A 22,371-nucleotide genomic window follows, 5' to 3' on the forward strand; every position below is an offset into this window, starting at 1 on the left:
GCGTGAACAACAACATTCTTTTGCCTTTGTTTACAGGCTATAGCTGCTAATAACCATAAAGGGACAATTCCCATCACAGTTAGTCCTAATGAACTGGCCCTGGTTCAGTTTCTGTAACCACCAGGTACAAAAGCCTCTATAATGCAGTATGACTTTTCGTTTTTGTCTACACTTTGTTTAAATACACTTATGTTTTAGTTAGAAATGCCATTCAGATGCAATTTATTGATGGCACACACAACACATCATTATTTTTGTCAGTTATAGAGGTAGGTTAACTTTTTTAACATTGTTTTTTGAAGGGGAAATACTTTAAATTCAGTACAGTACAGATATTACATATTATATTACTTTGCTTTATTATATATTATTTAAGTATATTATTACATTACTTTGGCATCATCTAGACAAAATCCAGACATCAGTGTGTGTGTGGGATCAGGATTTTAATAAAAGGAAGTTTTCCTAATCACACAGCGGGGGTTAATGTTTGTGTACAGCAATTTTAAGCTGTGGAGTCTCTGCACCGTTCATTCATGTCTATTTTTTCTTGCTTAAAAAAAAAAGCCCAGAATCACCTACTTTTTTTGCAGCTGTCTGACGCAAAGCCGTGGCGGAAAAGGTGAACAATTTGGTGTGTGCCGAGTCTAGACGGATGTAAAAAATAACCCAGAATCCCTCTGCTAGTTTAGAAACAAATCTTTGCAAAGGGCACAAGGATGTGGTGTGTGACCTATTTTTGGAAGCTAGTGAACTGTGGTGTGTGATGCATTCTGGGGATTTAATGCATGTATGTTTACTGAAGAAAAGGGTCAGCTCCATTTAAACTGTGGCATTAAAGCAGATTTTGTTTTCAAGATAATATCCAAAACCACTAGAACAATGGTCTATATTTTGCTGATTATGTACTTATATTAATCCAAATATTTTAAAGATTGTTCAAATCAAGAGAAATTAGCAATTTTAACTAGTGAGACAGATTTTTATTTTGTATTTTTAAGATTGTTTCTGTGTGTGTTTTAGCAAAGAAACATCAAAGATGCTTTAATAAATTGTGCTTTATTAGACTGCACAGAGCAGCATTATAACAGAACTGTATAATGTATTTACTGTGATAAAACATCACTGCTTCTTCAGCATGTGATCATGAACAGAAAAACCATAAGAGGAGGACTGTGGCATAATAAAAGCTCTGCTGCTTTCTTTGACAGCTTTCAGCCTTAAGGCTGATTTATTCAATGTGTTTGCTAGTTCGCTTGAGTGCGCGCGGCGACTGTGACGTCATCGTGGTGCTTGCGGAGGTTCACTTTGTGTGCACGCGACATGATTTCGGCATTTCATTTGAGTTGAATATGAAACACTTTGGAGACATTTGGTCTGAAACAGGTACGACTACACAGACATCTATGATCCGTCCATGCGTGATCATAGGGAGAACCAGATGAACAATAATTCTTGGCTAGAAATTGCAACAGCAGTGGGAAAAGAGAAAAGTTTTTATTAAAAGTTTAGAAAAACTTGAGGGATAGGTTTGTTAAAACTTAAAAAAAAGGTTTTAAATAAACAATTACAGACAGTGGCGCCCCCAGAAAATGTTCTTAGGGGTGGCCAGAAGAGGCCACACCAAATCTTGGGGTTGCACACAAAAAAATTATGAATTTGCATGCACCATGGGTCACGCCGATCACTTGAAGCAGAAGTACAAACCAAGCTTAAATTGTGGAGTGGACTCAATCTTAAAAAAAAAAAAAAAAAGTCTCCAAAGTGAGTTTAGTAATTTACTTTTTTTTGCTTTTATTCTTTTCATAATAAAAAAATATATTTGTAGAACAACCCATGTCCCTGTCATTAATACTTAAAAAAAATATAATAGGTAAAACTGTTCGAGATATGAACAAAAGCAAGTGATGCATCAAAGTTTGATTAAAAAAAAAAAAATAATAAATAAATAAATAAATTCTTAAATGGTTATAAAAATCTTTATAATCATTCGGCACTAGGTCAAAGTAAAAATCAGCCTTTACTGTTACTTTTAGCTTTGGAACTATGCTGCAGAAGAGTGATCCTTTAAATAGAAAAATGATAAAAACTCTTAATTTTTTATTTTAAGCAAGATGCTAATGGTCTAATCTGATTCAATGACTTTTGCTAAGCTAAGCTAAAAGCATTTCTGCCAGATCCAGAAATCAGCTGAATTATAAAAAAAAAAAAAAAGGTAAAACTCAACCGTTTACCGCAGGTGACTTTTAAAATGAGCCTATTTGCAAAAAAAGTGAAGTGTTCCTTTAAGAGACTATTGAGTTTGGTCTAAAGCAGTTTGTTTTTCCCACTGTAAGAAAACACAGATTTCACAATAGCAGATAAATACTGCCATCAATGTTACTAAATACTATAATTAAAAGATTTGTGTAATCTGGGTTTTCCCACTGATTATAAACCGTTGCCAATGACAGTGTAATTGAGCACAACTAACTCACAGGCTAACTAACCAGAGATCAGCAATGGAGGTTGTCAAATCTGCAACAGAAGAAAAGCTGGTCTGAAAACAAAACTTGTGTTACCTCTACGTTGAACAGACACTTTTACATCTTACTCATGCAGTGTCTGAGAGTATGTGTGGTTTAAATTAACTAAATTTAGTCATTTTTAGCCATAATTTAGTTTTGTTTGAGGCTAATCTAACAGAAATATTGTGTTATGACTTTCCACATCTTTTGAGAAACCTTTTTAAAAATCTCTCAATACAAAATTCTTATTCAAGATTGGATTGTCTTTGTAAAATAATGTTTGATCATGATGAATCTTGTTCTGTATTTGTGTGTTCATAAAGAACAGCAACACATCCTATGTCCAATCACATTTCTGCTCTGTAGTTCCCAAACATTAGGACCAATTAAATGAATAAATTAAATCTGTTTATCAAGGTCTGTGTATTTGTATATATTCAATGCATCTATATTTTTAATTATTATGTGTCTTGCCTTTCCAAATCCTTTTGTTGTTTATTGAAACACAGTAGATTTACTAGCTATTTTTTTGTTTTGTCTTTTTTTTTCCATTTAGTAAAAGTCAATGGCCATAACCCTGGCTAACGTTCTGCATTTTAATCTTGTATTTAATGATTTCCCAAGTAAACGTAGAGACAATTAGAGAACCTTTAAAGAAATAAAAGACTGAATGTATTTTCTTCTGCAGATCTGTGGTGTTATATTGCACATCAACCACGACATGGGAAAAAAACGACATGTGTACCTGTTTCAGTATATTTAGAGAGCATTCAAATCTCATAAAAACTACAAAATTATTAAAGGGAATGCTACATTTGTTCATAACTGAATGTTAACATCAGTAAAACATTTTTCTTTTAGGATCATTTTAACATCGTTTAACATTTTTCAAACAGATTTTCTTCTTATTTAGATTAGGCCGTAACAAATGCAGGATGAGCTCACCAACCTAGAGGAATGTTACCCTTTTAAAGAAAGCCTGCTGCCAGACCCACCAATCATGTGTCTCCACACACACACACACGCACACGCACACGCACACACAGACACACACACACACAGAAAACAGCAAACCACACAAGAACACAGATGGTGAGGATCCAATGACCCTAAAATAGCTAAGGATTGTCCAGAAATGAACATAATAGCTTAAATGTAGAATAGCTCAAAATGACCATAGAAAGTAAAGTATTATAGAAGCCTTATATTTAAATTAAAAGTGTTAATAGTGTTAATGAGAAATAGCTTGAAATATACATTTTTACATCATTTATTCATTTTTAATAACATCATTAAACTAAACATTCATAAAAGATCACAGACAGTGATGTGTGTTGTCTTCTGTTTTATTGATTTGTTTACATTTTTTTATTGAACAATGGATGTTTAAATCTATGGTTCGTTCATTATTGAGGAATACAGCCAAAATCTTAAATGTTTTGTTTTGCCCATAATTGGCTAAAGGTCTTTAATACACCACTCATGCTGCTACTTTGTAATATGCTATTTTGAATGCTGTGTACATGCATTGGAAGCACAGAACATTCTCACAAGTTATATTTTTGGAAATTAAATATTCTCTGTAGACTTTTTGTTTGGGAACCCAAAAGCAAGTGGTTCCCAAAAAATAAATAAATAATAATAATAAATAATTTTAAAGGTTTATAAACAGAACAAATATGAAATTATAATAATATTCACAATACCTGGTTGCTGCTGGAAGGGCATTCGCTGCATAAAACATGACAGAATAGTTGGCAGTTCATTCTGCTGTGGCGACCCCTGATAAATAAGGGACTTGGTCGAAGGAAAATGAATGAATGAATCATAATAATAATTGAACTAAATAAATAAGTGAACTGTCCTTTTAATGAGAATGTTCTGGGAATGTTATCGTAACCCAGAGGAAACATATTTATGTAAAAAAACTAATAAAAATAAACTCTTTTCTGGCAAACCAACAGTGTTAATGGACGTTGATCTCTGCTCCGACAAATATGTTGTTGGAATGTTAAACTTACAGTTTCTGAAAATGACTTAATATTGTATTAAACAGTTTACATTGCCATCTGCTGGCTCGTATAAGAAATACATTTGTATAATTTCATCAGTTTCGGCTCATTGACTGTTATAAAGTTAATAAACTTCAAAAACAATCATATATCTGGTATCGTTGCAGGAAGGGAAATCTGTTTCTCCGCCATTTCCGGTTATTTTTTCTAATGCATTCGTTGCAGAGCCTTTCAGCCAATCAGCTGGGAAGAACTTAATTGCCACGACAACAGAACACCGCGGAATTCTATTTTGGCGCACATTCCATTGAATGCTCCTGATACTGACAAGAAACAACACACAAAACAACTCAAAACTCTCTAAATCTTGCCTTAAGTCTAGCATTAATAGCCAGAGTGCTGAAATTTGCATCTCGCCAGAGGTAGAGCAAAAGTGCCATCGTGTGGCCAGTTCCGGTGTGATCTAATGTAACGTTACATGTTTGATGAAAGTACAGATTTCCCCCTTCGTTATTTTTATAATTATAGAAACAACACACAGGAATACAGGAGATGAAGAGTGAGGAAAATTTCAATTTAAATTTTCAATTTCAGGTGAGGAAAAAAAAACAAGTTTAGCTTGATAAGAAAATTCTGAATTGACATTAGCTATGTTTCCCCCTCACCATGAGTATTGAAACATGCTACATTTGAATTCAGCGTTTTTGAGACGATCTTAAATTCCAGGTAAGAAAAAAGACCATTTTTAAAGTTTTTACAAGAAAAAAAAACTAGATAAAATGAAAACTATTGTGTTTTATAATGTGTACACTGAACTATAACATTAAAACATCCTAATGTAGTCTGAATCTTATGTTTGGATGATTTTCAGTTTTTAGTAAAGAAAAAACACCAAGTTAAGGTTTGTAGTAAAACCTGTGTGTCGTTAAATATACTACACTAGAAATAGCTTAAATGAACCATCTTAAATGCTTTTTTTTTTTTTTTAGATCATCTTTAATAAAAAGTTAAGAAGATTTAAAAAAGATTTTTGTGTACATGAAATTACAAAATTTCAAGGTCCCCATGAAGCATCCTGAATCATTTTTGATGATCTTCAATTTCAGGTAAGAAAAAATACAAAGTTTGGTTTGTAAGAAAATTCAGAACTTACACTATTAACATAATTGTGTTTTTCCCCATGTGTATTGATACGTAACATTTGATTAAAGCAGATTGAATCTTTTTGTTATCTTCATTTTCAGCTAAGAGAATTACAAATGTTTAATTGTTAAAGATTATTCAAAATAAATACTATTGGGTTTTTTTTTCATGTGTACATCAAACTACAAAATGTCAAAATCCCAATGATGCAACGTAAAAAAATTTTTGTGATATTCTTTAATTTCAGGTAAGAAAAAAATAATTACTTTTAAGCTATTTTAAAATTAACACGATTTTTCAGGTAAACGTCAAACTACACAATTTCAAACTTAAAATTAAGAGAATTTAAGATTGACACTTTTTCATGCGCACATCAAACTACAAGATTTTAACTCCCAATGAAGTGTCCTGAATAATGTTTTTGGATGATCTTCCATTTCAGGTAAGAAAAACACAATTCAAAGCTTTATAGAAAATTTAAAATAAAATTTTTTTATATCGGGTGTACATTGAACTACACATCACGATAAATTGTCCGGCGTTGTTTTTGTGATTTTCTTAAATTTCAGGTAAGAAAAAAGTACCAACTTTATGTTTAAAAGAAAATTCTAAATTGATATTGTTGTGTTATTTTCCCCATTATTGTGTACTGAAATATAAACCTACAACATTTAAACAGAGAATTTTAAATCATTCTTTTGAGATTATCTTCAGTTTTAGGTAAGAAAACATACTAAGTTTACATTTGAAAGAACATTCTAAATTGACATTGTTGTTTATTTTTCCTCCATGTGTACTGGATTATGGACTTACAACATTTGAATGAAGCGTCTTGAATCAGTTTTTTGGGGGATGATCTTTAATTTCAGGTAAGAACTTTTTTGTTTGTTTTAAAAGATAAATAAAAAATTAACACTTTTTTTGTATTGTGTACATTGAACTAAAAATTTCAATTTCCAATGAAGCGTCCTGAAAACTTATTTTGGATGATATTCTATTACAGGTGTATATCGAACTACACAATTTCAACATCCCAATGAATTGTTTAGGTTTGTAACAAAATTCAAAATTGACGTGTATTGAAACATCGACTTACAACATTTGAATGAAGCATCTTGAATGTAGCTTTTCTTGTGTACATCAAACTAGAAAATTTCAGTGTCGCCATGAAGCATACTGAATCTTTTTTTTTTTTTTGACGATGATTTTCAATTTCAGGTAAGAAAAAAAAGCTTAGGTTTGCAAGACAATTAAAAATTTATATAGCTTTTTTCCCCATGTGTATTGAAACATCACAACATTTGAAAAGTATCTTCTATCTTTTTTTTAGGATGATCTTCAATGTTAGGTAAGAAAAATACAAATATTGAATTTAAGCTAATTTAAAATTAACACTTGTGTTATTTTTTTTATGTGCACATCGAACTACAAAGTTTCACCATCCCAATGATGCGTCCTGCATTTTGTTGGGATATTCTTTCATTTCAGGTAAGAACAAATACAAAATTGTACTTGAAACAATGTGAACACGAAAGAGACTGTGTGCCCGAAACAGACTAAGTGGGTTCATGAAACCAATTGAGAGCATTCGTGAAACTTACAGGGAGTGCGTGCGTGAAACTGACTAGTTCCTGCATGAAACCGAGTGCATTCGCGAAACCGTCCTAGTGCGTGCGCGAAACCTTCCAAGAGTTCATGTGAAACCACAGTGTATGCACGAAACAGGCCAAGTGTATGCGTGAAACCGTATGAGAGTGCGTGCGCGAAACAGGCCCAGTGCATGTGTGATAGAGACCGAGTGTGTGTGCGAAACCCATCGAGTACGTGCGCAAAACCGAACAAAAGTGTGTACGTGAACCGGTCAAGTACGTGTGCGAGACAGACCGAATGCATGTGCGAAACCAACAGAGTGCATGCATCAACCGACCAAGTGCTTTCGTGAAACAGCCCGAGTGCGTTCGTGAAGCCAAGCCGAGAGCATTCATGAAACCGACCGAGGCTGTTCGTGAAATCTACAGTGCATTCGTGAAACGCGCAAAACCAACCGAGAGTGCGTGCGTGAAACCAACCGAGTGCGTTTGTAAAACCGACCAAGTGCATTTGTGAAACCGGCCGAGTCCGTGCACAAAACCGACGAGAGTGCGTGTGTAAAACCGACGAGTTTGTGCACAAAACCGAGTGTGTTCTCAACTTGACTGCATGCATGAAACCGACCGAGAGTGTATGCGTGAAACAAACCAAATGCGTGCGTGAAAAAGCAAGTGTGTGCGCGAAACCGACCAAGTGCATTTGTGAAACTGGCCGACTGTGCGCAAAACCGACGAGAGTGCGTGTGTGAAACCGATGAGTTTGTGCACAAAACCGAGTGTGTTCTCAACTTGACCATGCATGAAACCGACCGAGAGTGTATGCGTGAAACAAACCAAATGCGTGCGTGAAAAAGCAAGTGTGTGCACGAAAGTACATTTGTGAAACTGGCCGAGTCTGTGCGCAAAACCGACCGAGTGTGAAACCATGCTGAGTGCACTCGTGAAACTGACCGAGTGTGTTTGTGAAACCGGCCGAGTCCGTGTGCAAAACCGAGTGCGTTTTCAAAACAGTGCGTGCACGAAACCGTCTGAGTGTGTTTGTGAAACCGACCGAATGCATTTGTGAAACCGACTGTGTTCATGAAACTGGCCGAGTGCATTCGTCTAACCAGGCTGAGTGCATTTGCGAAACCGGCCGAGTCCAAGCACAAAACTATTGAGAGTGCGTGCGTGAAACGGATGAGTTTGTGCACGAAACCGAGTGCGTTCTCAATACGAACGTGTGCGAAACCGCCTGAGTGTGTTTGTGAAACCGACCGAGCCCGTGCGCGAAACCGACCGAGTGCATGCGTGAAACCGACTGAATGTGTGCACGAAACCGAGTGCGTGCGCGAAACTGTCCGAGTGCTTTCATGAAACAGCCCAAGTGCGTTCGTGAAGCCAGGCCAAGAGCATTCATGAAACCAACCGAGGCCGTTCGTGGAGTCAACCGAGTCCATTCGTTAAACCGGCCAAGTGCATTCGTGAAACGCGCAAAACCGACTGAGAGTGCATGCGTGAAACCAACCGAGTGCGTTTGTGAAACCGACCAAGTTCCTTCGTGAAACCGACCGAGTGCGTGTGCGAGTGCGTGCACGAAACCGACCAAGTGCATTTGTAAACCTGCCCGAGTGCGTTCGAGAAGCCAGGCCGAGAGCATTCATGAAACCGACCGAGGCCGTTCGTGGAATCGACTGAGTGCATTTTTGAAACCGGCTGAGTGCATTCGTGAAACGCGCAAAACCGACTGAGATTGCGTGCGTGAAACCAACCGAGTGCGTATGTAAAACCGACCAAGTGCGTTCGTGAAACCGAGAGTGCGTGCATGAAACCAACCGAGTGCGTTTGTGAAACAGACCAAGTGCATTCGTGTCCGAGTCCGTGTGCGAAACCTTCCGAGAGTGCATGTGAAACCGTCTTGAGTGCATGCGTGGAAAAGACCGAGTGCATTCATGTAACCGACCGAGTGAGTTCATGAAATCGACCAAGTCAGTACGCAATACCGTCCGAAAGAGCGTTCGTCAAACTGGGCCAAGTGCATTTGTGAAACCGACCGAGTGCGTTTGTGAAACCGGCCGAATCAGTGCGTGCGTGAAACCGAGTGCGTTCTCAAAACTTGACAGTGCATGCATGAAACCGGCCAAGTGTGTTCGTGAAACTGAGTGCGTTCTCAAAATTTGACTGAGTGCATGCATGAAACCGGCCAAGTGCGTTCGTGAAACTGAGTGCATGCGCAAAAGAGACAGAGTGCGTGCACGAAATCGCCCAAGTACGTTTGTGAAACTGACTGTCCTGTCTAAGCGCGAAACTGACCGAGTGCTTTCATGAAACCGCCCGAGTGCGTTCGTGATACCGACAGAGTGCGTGCATGAAACCAACCGAGTGCGTTTGTGAAACCAACCGAGTCCGTGTGCAAAACAGTCCGTGTGCGTGAAACCGACAGTGCATTTGTCAAACCGAGCCGAGTGTATTCGTGTCCGAGTCCGTGTGCGAAACCTTCCGAGAGTGCATATGAAACCGTCTGAGTGCATGCGTGGAAAAGACCGAGTGCATTCATGTAACCGACCGAGTGAGTTCATGAAATCGACCACGTCAGTAAGCAATACCGTCCGAAAGAGCGTTCGTGAAACAGACTGAGTGCATTCGTCAAACTGGGCCAAGTGCATTTGTGAAACCGACCGAGTGCGTTCGTGAAACCGGCCGAATCAGTGCGTGAAACTGAGTGCGTTCTCAAAACTTTACTGTGTGCATGCATGAAACCGCCCAAGTGCGTTCGTGAAACCAACCGAGTCCGTGTGCAAAACAGTCCGTGTGTGCGTGAAACCGACAGTGCATTTGTCAAACCGAGCCGAGTGCATTCGTCACACCGACGAGAGTGCGTGCACGAAAAAGACTGAGTCCGCGTGTAAAAGAAACTGAGTGCATGCGCGAAACCAAGCAAATGCATGTGCGAATCCATCCGAAAGTGCGTGCGTGCGTGCGTGCGTAAAACCGACTGAGTGCATGCGCAAAAGAGACAGAGTGCGTGAACGAAATCGGCCGAGTGCGTTTGTGAAACTGTCTGAGTCCGTGCGCGAGAAAGACCGAATGCATGTGCGAAACCGACCGAGTATGTGCGTGAAACAAACCAAATGCGTGCGCGAAACTGACCGAGTGCTTTCGTGAAACCGCCTGAGTGCGTTCGTGAAACCGACAGAGTGCGTGCGTAAAACCGAGTGTGTTCTCAAAACTTGACTGAGTGCGTGCATGAAACCGCCCAAATGCGTTCGTGAAACTGACAAAGTCCATGTGCAAAACAGTCCGAGAGTGTGTGCGTGAAACCGACCGAGTGCATTTGTCAAACCGGCGAGAGTGCACGAAAGTGCGCGCGTGAAAGAAACTGAGTGCATGCGCGAAACCGAGGAAATGCATGTGCGAATCTATCCGAAAGTGTGTGCGTGAAACAGACCAAGTGCTGGTTTGCGCGTTTGTGAAACTGAATGAATTCACGCACAAAACACAAGTGCGTGCGCAAAACCGGCCAAGTGTGTGTGTGTGAAACGGACTGACTGCAATTGTAAAACTGACCAACTGCGTGCACGAAACCTTCAGAGAGTGTGTTCGAGAAACCACCCGAGTTTCTTTGTGAAACATACTGTGTGTTCGTGAAACCAAGTCCGTGCGTAAAACCGACCAAATGCTTATGCAAAACCAACCTAACCGTGTGGGCGAAACCGACTGAGTGCTTTTGCAAACCAACCGGGCACGAAAGAGACCGAGTGTGTGCGGCAGAGAATGATATCGGTGTATAATGTGTTATTGAGTTTGAATGAGATCAGAGCTGGAGATGCTAAAAATATGTAATTGATCCTATAGTGAAGGTCAAACTGGAAATTGGGGGTGTAAACAGTAGTAGTCTCTTTAGAAAATTCTCTCTTATAAGCAGGCCTCAATTACTTGAGCAAAACTTTTTCAGAGCAGCTAATTGTTGATTGGCTTACTTGACATTGCTGGACTTCCCTGACTGACACCACAAGTGAGCTGTTTGGAAAGCACAGATCCCAAGACAGATGACAACAGCTCATGCCAGTATCTTCATCTGGTGGCGTGAACAAAATAAAAAATAAAAGCAAAAAAAATGAATTAAACTTTGATTCAGTTTCATCGCCTTATATGAATCTTGTGTTGAAGAGTGAAAATGAGATTTGGGCAGTATAAAGAGTACTAATTCAGAACATGTCATAATGAGTGTGTCTGTCTGAATGAGAACAGCCTTACTCATATGAGCAGGGTTACACTAAGGACATGCTCAGCTGGCCTTCAGTACCACACAGACATTGAGACCTTTGTTGCCCAAGACAAAACAGTATCTATCAGAGGAAGAGCGGAGTAGAATAGAATCTACCCACACAACATATACAAACACATCCAACTCACAGAGTTCATACGAAGTGAAAACATGCTTTAAAACTACATGTCTTTAGTTAACTTATTTATGTAAATGAATTAAAGTCAGTTATTGGCAACATATTGCAAAGTCCTGCCAATTCATGATCTCATTCAATCATTAAAGGGCACAGACTGGTGCCCCCACAACGTGAAGTGTGCTGTTTGGCAGACAGTTGCCTATTTTCCCGAGCCCTATGTCTCATCGAAGTTGACACCAATAGCTCATATGTCATCTTGGATAACGTCCATCCACCATTTTGTTTTTGGTCATTTTTGGGGTCGTCATCCTGATCCATTTTTTGATCCATACAGTATTTGGCAGTGTTCCTCAGTCCTGGTCCTTGTGATCCTCTGCTCTGCTCTGTGTTTTTTTAACTGCTTCAAAGGTTTGTTCCATATTACTGCAAGTTCCCTGTGAAGTGGACAGAGGATATTCTGCCATGAATCCAGTTCAAAAGAGGTGTTCAATTTAAAGAGTAATTTAATGGTTTTTTTAAATAACTCTTTACACTTCTGTATTAAGTTTTATTTGAAGACCCTGCAGTGTAGCGCAATTTTTTTAAATGAAGTATACATTCCCGTGTGCAGGGGTCAGGAGGTCGAGAGCAGTAAAAACTACATAGGGATTGTATCAGAACACAGTCGGAGCTCTCTTCTAACGAGCCGTTTATACATATCAGCTGTGTTAAACAAAAGATGCATGCAGAATGTGCAGAGCCAGGTGTTGCAAGGACCAGGATTGAAAACTGCAGGCCTATCCAACCGACAGGACATTACTGAAGTTTGGTCAGACCCAGCATCCACTGCAACATGTGAATCTCCACTGTGTTCACTGCCACTTCCTGCATTTTCATGGTAGGCCAGTATTTGGTACCACAGCACTTTCCCAGGCAACTGACTGATTTGTAGATCTTAAATATAAGCAACGGCATAAGATGTGGAAGAACTGAAGTATTTAAAGGCAGCAAGCCTTTGGCTATAATTCAACGGTGCTCAATCTTTGTAATTGTCAAACGGAGACAACATTTTGACAGGTCTTTCAAGTTTGTCCTGGGCTACCTTCTTTAGGGTATTCCACACACAGGAGTGTCCAAGTGGACAGTGTTTTCATACATTGACATCTTAAGCAACTTTGGTGTAGGCCAATATTTGTCACTATCGTACTTCATTGACCAAATGACTGACTTGTAGGTCTAGTGAAATGATTGCTGCCCTATGGTGTTTTGAAAGTGCTCTCTCCTTGCATTAAATTGAGGTATTTGATGGTGGTGACAGTCAGCTGAGGGATGTCCATGGTGATTGTCTCAGTTTCCGAGGTTATGCTTTCAAGACTAAAGATCACTAGGTGCCCATCCTACATTTGCTTCTTCCTTATGAATTTTTGTCTCACTATGTTAGGGTATCTTTGTCAGCGCAAACAAATCACATACACACGCACGCACACACCTCTAAGGGGGTGACGGTGATTCAATATTGATCGATGTCTGTCTTAGCACCACATGTCAGCATCACCGCCGGGGCTCTTGCATCTATTTTTATTAGATTGTGGTAACTTCAGAAACCTCATCTTGATTAAGTTCATTGCCACCTCATAATTATTTTGTGCATTGCCACAGGCTAGCATTCAGCATCAGGGAGTTTTTATCTGACACTTGTAGATATTAGGCACTGCAAGAGCAGTGGCAAATGTCTTGAAATGATTAGAGTGAGAACAGAAGTACTTCAAAACTTCTCAGGTTATGGCCACCCATAGTGACTGCACTTGTTCCTGCTTCATGATTCAAGGTGCTCCATATTTCAAAAAGCATCTTTATTATTTTTTTTTTAGCATAATTGTTTCAAAAATAATTGCACAAGATTATAGGATATCATAGGCAGCGATGGATACACCTAAAACATCTACAATGTTCAGACAGAGACCAAAGATTTCCAGGCATACAACCCCACATTTGCATCTTCAAGCTTGACCTGGGTCTGCTTCGTTAGGTCTATTTTAGCCCAACTGTCTCTAAATTGAACGTACAGGATTGTGGGTTTGTTTACGAGCAGGGGAAAGATTATACCTACTGTATGTAGCCTTCAAAAATTGAGATGAAGGAAACGTAGTAGGAAGGAGGGCTTCTCACATTGCACTTAACTCCAGGCCATTGTTGTTCTAAACAACTGTTTTAGCACCAGGTACTTAACTAAAAAGGTCAAGTACATGTAATTGTACTTTAGAAGTGGGTTATGAAACCCTGCTCTGGAGCTTTGGTAACCCAGTATTGTGAGTGCAAAAGTGCAGTGTAAAAGAATCCAATGTTTAGTATACTAATACAATAGTTGCTTAGATGTGTACCTCATATTTGCGTTTTGATATTTATTTACGTTTTACATATTTAAGTTTTGGACAATCATGGAAATACCGTACGCATAAAATATAAAAAGTTGGCTTATTGTTTTTCAAGGGAAAAATCTTTGGATTTCCTTGTGGCTGTTTTATGTGAATTGCGCAGGGTTTGCGGTCTGACTTGATTTGGCATGATATTTAACATTTGATAGTAATAACTCTTTGATTGTGATGTGCATCCAAGTGAAATTGCTTCTTGAACACAGGGCTACGTCATCTTTCAAAAGATGTTGAAAAGAGAATAAGAATATACACTGAACTTTGAGGAAATAACCTGAAGCATTATTACGGACAATATTCAGAATTTAAGTATATTTCAGATCTAAACATTGTTATGCAGTCTAATAAAAAGTAATACTCAAGATACAATACTGTAGAATTTTATTCATGTTTAACACAAAATGGTAAATAAAAATATATATATATTTGTAAAATCAAGTAATGGTTCAGTACAAAACAATAGCATTACAAATATTGAGCATTAAAGGTATATTAAATTAAAAAAAACTGTTTGAGATATGTGTCTCTATTAACAGTAAATAAATCCATTAAATACTTCATTGGACTACTAATAACAATAAATAAATAAATAAATACATACATAAATACATGTAGAGTCAAACAAAAACAATGTTTAGTGTGTTCATGTTAGTGTAGTGGCACATCTACACAAATTCCTTTTTGGTCTCCTCATTAGCACCATAATCAGTATATACAATATCATTTCACTGGTCCAGGATCAGTGCATTAAGGGAGTCAAAGACAGAAGTAAACATTGAGACATATGAAATTTGTTTCAGAACCTGATTATGTCTTTGTGGTAAGTGCTATAAAAATTAATAAAGACTGTGGTGTTTAAACCATAGTTGTATGGCAAACTACAGCTGCAGTTAAGTGCTAGTAACAACAGCAGGGATCTGATCGGTGTCGTGCACTAGTGAGGGCTGAAGGTGCACCTCATTGGTCACCTGTACTTCATGTCTGCTGGTCTCCGGCTGGTCGGTTTTAGGATCCTCGTCTTCATCGTTTTGCTGCTCTTCAAACAGGTGCTCTGCCTCTTCAGAAAGACGCGTATCTTCATCTCGGTCCTCCTTCTGTTAATAAAAATCAAACAACATTATTTAAATGAAAATTCCCTTTTGTCTGGTAGAATTATATTATAGCCTTTATTTCATCCACAACATAACTCAGGCACAAACTTGCTACAGATAGCATTCGTTCCTAGCTAACATGAATTTCTCTACCACTTCAGTTTAAACGATTATCATTTGCCAATGCAACTACTCAACTTGCTTAAATAGTTTTTGATAAATAAAGTATGATTGTGACGTACTCTAAAATACACGTGTGCAAAACACTGTGTGACTGTCAGTGACTGACATGAGCTGCAGGCGAATCAGAGCTGAGCTCATCAATATTCATGACCCTTCCAAATATGGTAAAATCAGCATTTCATTCCAGGGCGAAATCCAAGGATTGTAAATGGACAGGACCTTCTACATAGATATCAGAGAACAACTTAAATATATTGTAATCTGTGCATTTTACAGCGTCTTCATTTTTAATATTTACAACTTTAAAAATCTTTATTTTGCATTAACAGGAATATAAAAGAATTTGAAGAGAACATGTGTGTGTGTGTATGTATGTATGTATGTATATATATATATATATATATATATATATATATATATATATATATATATATATATATATATATATATATATATATATATATATATATATATATATATATATATATATATTCCTAAATATAAGATCTCTTTTCGTTAAATAGGTTTCAAAATGTATTAATTTGAGACTTTTAATTGCAAAAAAATATTTTAACCATCAAAATTAGACCAGAAAATTAAAAACTGTTAGAATTTTGGGTACAATTTTTACTGAATTTAATACAGTTCATTAGAAATGATACTACAGAGAAAACAATAACAAAAGTGAAGAGGAGAGTTGGGGAATGCTTAGGTAGCTAGCTTGAAACCAGTGGTGCTGTCGGCAAGAACAGAAGTCTAGTCTAGTCACTCTATTTAGTTGTGTTAAACAGTCCACAAGGATTTGTACTCAGGAGGAAAGGTGTGTGTGTGTGTGTGTGTGTGTGTGTGTGTGTGTGGTGTTGTTTCTGCAAGGAAATAACAAAAATACAATGTTTCATGTGGCAAACATATGGCAAACATGAAACATATGAGCACTTACGTGAACTTAAATCAAACAAAAGCCACTCACATGGTCAGATACACGAACACACAGGAAAACAACAAAAGAAATCAGATTCAGTCCTCTGCATAGTTCAGCCACGTGCAGCCAGAAAGAACAAACTGTGGACACAGGTGCCATTAATAAAGCCTTTAAGGCAGTCCTGATTGGCCAGAGAATGAGTGGGCGGAGATTGGAGTGAACCATGAACTGAACAGGGGTGTCACACTATTTTGAGTTTGAAGTTTAGGAACACAAAACTTCTCAACAAAAACAACAGTAAAACAGTTTACTTTATACATTACAAACAAAAACATAAGACATCTTTTTTAGAGCCTGTCCAGCTGGCATTAACCCCTGAACAAAATCCCATCTTTGTTAAGCCATTATTTGTGATAACTCAGACTTGTGTAAGGGTCGTACCTCTCTCTTTGACCGGCTGTATTCATCTATGGCATACTGGTATTTAGCTGAGGTGATGCCAAAAAGCGATGCCATCCGCTCACCGAGGTAGTCACAAGCTGAAAGATAGTAAAGGCAGAATTTAACACGGTTATTTGAATCTTTGCCATTATAAACAGTGATAATTAAACCTTTCTACATTGTTTTTTTTTTTCCTTTTAATTCTTGTAGATGTTTGTGTATGCGTTTAGAGTATAGTTTTATAGTGGTTTAAAAAGTTTAATACTTCACTGGACAGCCAGAATATTTCAAATGTTTTCTGAAAATCTTATGAAGGGAAGCATAACAAAACAAACCAAGTATACAAAATGGAATCATATTTAGAGCTTGAAGAGGTTTCAGCTGTTTTGCATATCTGAGTAAAACATCAAAGCCACCATCGTGTCATATTCATTTAACATTATTCGCAATGGCCCAAGGATGAGTTCATTGCAAATTGCTCAGACACAAACATTAACACAGAAAACGATTTTGTAATCCCCAGATATGATTACTTATGCACATCTTGGTTTTATGCCTGTACACTGAATATGATTTGTAACGGTTTTGTTTACAAAAAGTCAAGAGTACATTTACATGACAGCAATGTGAAGACAACGTCTTCAAAATGATCCCAGATTACAGCGATCTGCAAAAATGGCCAAACCAATGTATTATGCATGTTACTTTGCAGAGAAACTGCAAAACATATACAGACCTGTATTCGACCATTGTTGTTTTGTCAAATACTTGTGCATGCTGCAAATACATTGAACATTTAATTGTGTCACCATTTTCATGATGCTACATTTTGTGGTTTACACAGTGATGCAGTATCGTTTTCAACAACTTAGACTTTTAAACCCATTTTTAAGTTTGTTTTCAGGCCCAAAGCAATACAAAGAACACAAACACACACAGATTCTATAGGTATAAGGGACGTTTTACCAGAAACAGAACATTTTCACTTATAAAAATGTGACAGAACATGAAGCTTGTCCTGCTCCTCAAAAAAAAAAAAAAAGAAAAGCAAACAAAAAACAGCCATAAAATCATACAATTCAATTATAGAGCGCATCCTTGATCACTGTCAGATTCTCCTCCGTCAAATGATGTCACTTCCTCTGAGTCATAGCCTTAAAGGTGTATTGCATGCATTTTATGTTAAATTTAATGAAAATGTGACAGGACTGACCAAAACATGGGAACAACTGTAAAATATTATTTATTTGTAGAATTTATTTATAATTTTGTGTTTTTAATCAATTGATGTAAATGATAACAACTTAAACTTGACATTTCTCATGTTTTTTTCTTCTTCTAAATAACATAACATAACTACTAAAGCTGTTCAATTGGGCTCAGGACAAGGGCAATGACAGAGTTTGTAAATTTGTAATGTTTTTTTTTTTTTTAAATCTGAGAACCAAATGAATGACATATTCCTTTACAGAACAACTCACAGAAATAATAATAATAATAATAATAATAATTCCTTACATTTATATAGGGCTTTTCTAGACACTCAAAGTGAAATTGAGGGGAAATCTCATCCACCACCAGTGTTCAGCATCCAGCTGGATGACGTGATGGCAGCCATATTGCACCAGACCACATACCAGCTGATTGGTGGAGAGGATACAGAGTGATGAAGCCAATTATGATATGGGGATGGTTAGGAGGACCTGATGGATGGAGGCCAGTGGGTCAATTTGGCCAGGATGCTGGGGTTAAACCCCAACTCTTTCTCTTGGGATTTTTAAAGACCACAAAGAGTCAGGACCTTGGTTTAACGTCTCATCCAAAAGACAGTGCTCACTGAGCAGAATAAAGTCCCCATCAATATAGTGGGGCGTTAAGACCCACACAGACCACAGGTTGAGCACCCCCTGCTGGTCTCACCAACACCACTTCCGGCAGCAACCTAGCTTTCCCATGTGGTCTCCCATTCAGGTACTGACCGGGCGCAGCCCTGCTTAGCTTCGGTGGGTGAGCATCCAAAAGTTGCAGAGAGCTAGCAGCCAGCTATCAACCATCAGTCCATTTTAGAAATCTTTTGGGATGAAATACTTTTTATTCACTGTATTTATGTTTTTATTTCATGGACAGATAATGTACGTTTCTAGTAGATTGTCCCATAAGGCTGCTATTACACCGTAAAATGAAATGAAATTTAACAATTTTACAGACCACAGCAGAATGGTAACTAAAAACAAAGTTAAAAAACAAAACAATCAAGTCAAAAAGTTAAAAATCCAAAAAAAAAAAAAAAAAAAAGTTAAAGAAAAGTAAAATATGCAAATAACATATACAAAATTAAACATATTTTCTTTAAGCACAGTCTTTGCAAAAATTAATCTTGATTTGTTTCTCATTAAAAGAAACAAAAGTCAATCAGTCAAGAGCTGCAGGTGAATTTTATTATTTAAGAATGTTAAAAACAGCCGGCAGGAGGAATACGGCCCACTGTCACAGATCTGACTTAGTGTTAAACATGCATTTTCATTTTCAACTCTAAGAACAGATTTTATGTTCCAGGATTTATTCCTGAAAGTTTTGTGGAAAAACAAATGCAGACTACTGGAAAGTAGTTGGGATATGGAGCAATAATTGTTTTATCTCAATTATTGTTTTCTCGAAATCGAAATTGAATTTTCATTAATTTGCACAGACAGCCCTCGCTCAAGCCACATCAGTTTTCAGACTTTCTCTACCACTTCAGTTGAAACGATTATCATTTGACAAGGCATCTACTCAATTTGTTTAAATATTTTTTGACAAATGAAGTTGACATGAGCTGCAGGTGAATCAGAGCAGAGTTCATTAATATTCATGACCCTTCCAAATAAGGTAAAATCAGTTTATTTCATCCCAGGGCAATTCCAAGGATTCTAAATGGACAGGACCTTCTACATAGATATCAGACAATTTTACATACCACAGAAAAAATGGGTAACTAAAAGTAAAAAAAATAAACCAAACAAAAGTAAAATCCGCAAATAAAATATACAAAATTAAACATATTTTCTTTAAACACAGTCTTTGCAAGAATTAAACTTGATTTGTCTCATCAGAAAACTGACTTACCAGATATAGTAGATGTAGCTGCTCTCCACATCTGAAACCAGACATACGGGCCCCATGTCAACTTTGACTTCAACACAAACGTGAAAAAAAAAGAAGTTACATTGATGTACTGTACGATTTTAACCTTTACAATTTTTATTTCTGACTTCGGACAGGGTTAAAAAGAGTGAACTGTCTCTTTAAGGGTTATCGAGATGATTTGTTCAAGCACACGTACTGCGTCTCTGGAGGACAGAAGGTCTTTCTTTGCGTTCTGCTTGTTGTCCTCCTCCTCCTCATCTGTACTGTATTCTTCCATGGTTTCGCCACTGGAGAAATGAATAATGCGACGAGGGATCTTCTCTTTTCTGTCCAGATCGCCAAGCTCCACACACTCATATTCCTTCTCTTTTCCAGAGATCTGTCCACCGACACAAACACACAACATCTAAATTAAGCATATGTTAATTAGAATGTAACGCACTTTTAAATGAGGGAAGAAATTTGCTTTTGTAAAAGAAACGAATAGAAGTTTTACAAAGACCCTAGTACAGTTACTGTACTTAAACTCATAATTAGGGTCAGATGGAATCTGCGGACAGTTTTTGCTATTTCTGCACAGTATTTTGTAAAATTCTGCGGATTTATGCGGAATGATTTTGGGAATATTCATTCATTCGTTTTCTTGTCGGCTTAGTCCCTTTATTAATCTGGGGTCGCCACAGCGGAATGAACCGCCGATTTTGGGAATATCATAACTAAAAACTTAATAAATGAAGTAAAAGGTAACACCTTTTTAACTTTAATGTTTACAATAAAAATCTAATTAGTTCCACTTTATTTGGTAAAAAAAAGCAAGTCTCTCATATAATATATCTACTAAATATCTACTTTACAAACTGTATCGTAAATAAACCATATGAATATTTCATATTAGTCAATAATACTACTGAAATTAATTTAAAAACTGAATAAGTATAAACTTACACAAGTAAATAAACAATCAATGATGGGCTACAAATCTACGCGTCCAGATTCTGTGTGGGCCTACTCATAATATAACTATAAAAGCACATTCCAATCCATTTTGACTATACATATATAAATTCTAATAACTGCTTAAAGTTTAGTTAGATAGGGAACAAAACTTTACAGGAGCATCACTTTTAAAAAGTTTAAAAATGGCTTTACCAAGAAATGGTAAAAAAATATATATTAAGGCACCGCTTGGAAATTCTGTTTCTCTAAATGTATTATGTATATAATTGGGTAAAATATTATTATTTGTTGTATCTATATAGGCATGTTTGTATTTGTTGTATTCTATAAACACAAGTTTTCAAAAACCATTGAAATTTAGAGCATTTGTCTCTAAAGAAAATTACAATTTGTCATCAAAATATTTTCATTTGTTGTGATTGACAGTCCGGTTTATTCTATCAAATATTAATTTCTCAACTCTTCTGAACATACAACATTTGGCATTGTTTTGTCTAAAAATGTCAATAGATTTCTGACATTTTTTGATACTTAACACAAAATAAAAATGCTCTAAATGACAAGGTTGACAATATGTGTGTGTTATTTGAAAAAAAATTTTTATTTCCTCACAAGTTGTTAGAGGTTGACAACAATTAAAAAAATGTTTGTACGTCAAAACCTACTTACATTGTTTTATTACTCTAACGTAACAGTATACACGTAATATATATTTTAATCTCTGGTAAAAAAAAAAAAAAAAAAAAAAAAATTGTATGGTGGAAACAGTAAATAAACAGTTTGGTAGGTTTTGGACAAAACAGTTTAATGTGCTTATAATTGTTTGGCGTTAACTTAAGTAGACTGCAGCAAGTACTCGTTATTCAATATTATAATTAAAACCATAACAAACTTTCATTTGAAATATCAGGACTTAGATGGAATTAACGTTATTAGTTGATATATTATTAGACATATAACATTCCGCGTGATTTAAATTGGTTAGATGTATAGCTGTTTGATTTACCTTGTCAGGCTCCATGTCCTGCGTGACAGTTATACTGACGTTAGAGAGAAAAAAAGAGATTTCTGCCATCGCTATTGTGTGCAAACTCCTCTTTCTCCAGAGCAGTAACATCAGACTCACCGGGTGGAGCTTTTATCCATCACTGTACGTCTCTCCGGGAGGAGCACGTCATAAAACATTACTCTTGCGCCACCTGTAGTTCCGGAGCGTGAAGCTACGCCAACTTCCACATTAAGTAATACTAATAAGATAATAGTAATAATAATGATGATATTGATAATAAAAAATGTAATACAGAATTACCTTGCTTGTTTTCCACCATATATCATATATAATTATGTTTAAAAAGAGATTGTATACTAAACTCGCCTCTTTTGACGCTTTTGCTTAAACCGTTTTATTAAATGGAAAATGTGGTGTTTACACTCTTTTTTCCCAATCCAGATCAAGTGTAATTCCCTTGTTTGTGATGGTGTTGTAACCTATATACATTAATAGAGTCACAAAATGTTAACATTTATATAAAGCAAAAATTAATAACGAATCCCAGTAAAACATGGCATCCACAATTCCAATACTGAGTAAATCTTAAACATTC

General features: G+C 36.8%; 1 protein-coding gene across 1 annotated transcript; it reads right to left on the bottom strand.

The window, feature by feature from the left end:
• Window positions 1-14,487: 14,487 nt before the first annotated feature.
• zgc:153383 (uncharacterized protein LOC751751 homolog) lies at window positions 14,488-21,903 on the bottom strand. Its single transcript, XM_056481549.1, has 5 exons — window positions 21,774-21,903; window positions 20,007-20,189; window positions 19,790-19,856; window positions 16,685-16,782; window positions 14,488-15,141 (listed from the first exon to the last, which is right to left on the bottom strand). Exons 1-5 carry the CDS (start codon window positions 21,882-21,884, stop codon window positions 14,938-14,940), a joined length of 663 nt encoding a protein of 220 aa, XP_056337524.1. The 5' UTR covers window positions 21,885-21,903; the 3' UTR covers window positions 14,488-14,937.
• Between the last annotated feature and the right edge of the window lie 468 nt (window positions 21,904-22,371).

This window comes from Danio aesculapii, chromosome 20 (assembly GCF_903798145.1).
Source record: "Danio aesculapii chromosome 20, fDanAes4.1, whole genome shotgun sequence".
NCBI lineage: Eukaryota > Metazoa > Chordata > Actinopteri > Cypriniformes > Danionidae > Danio > Danio aesculapii.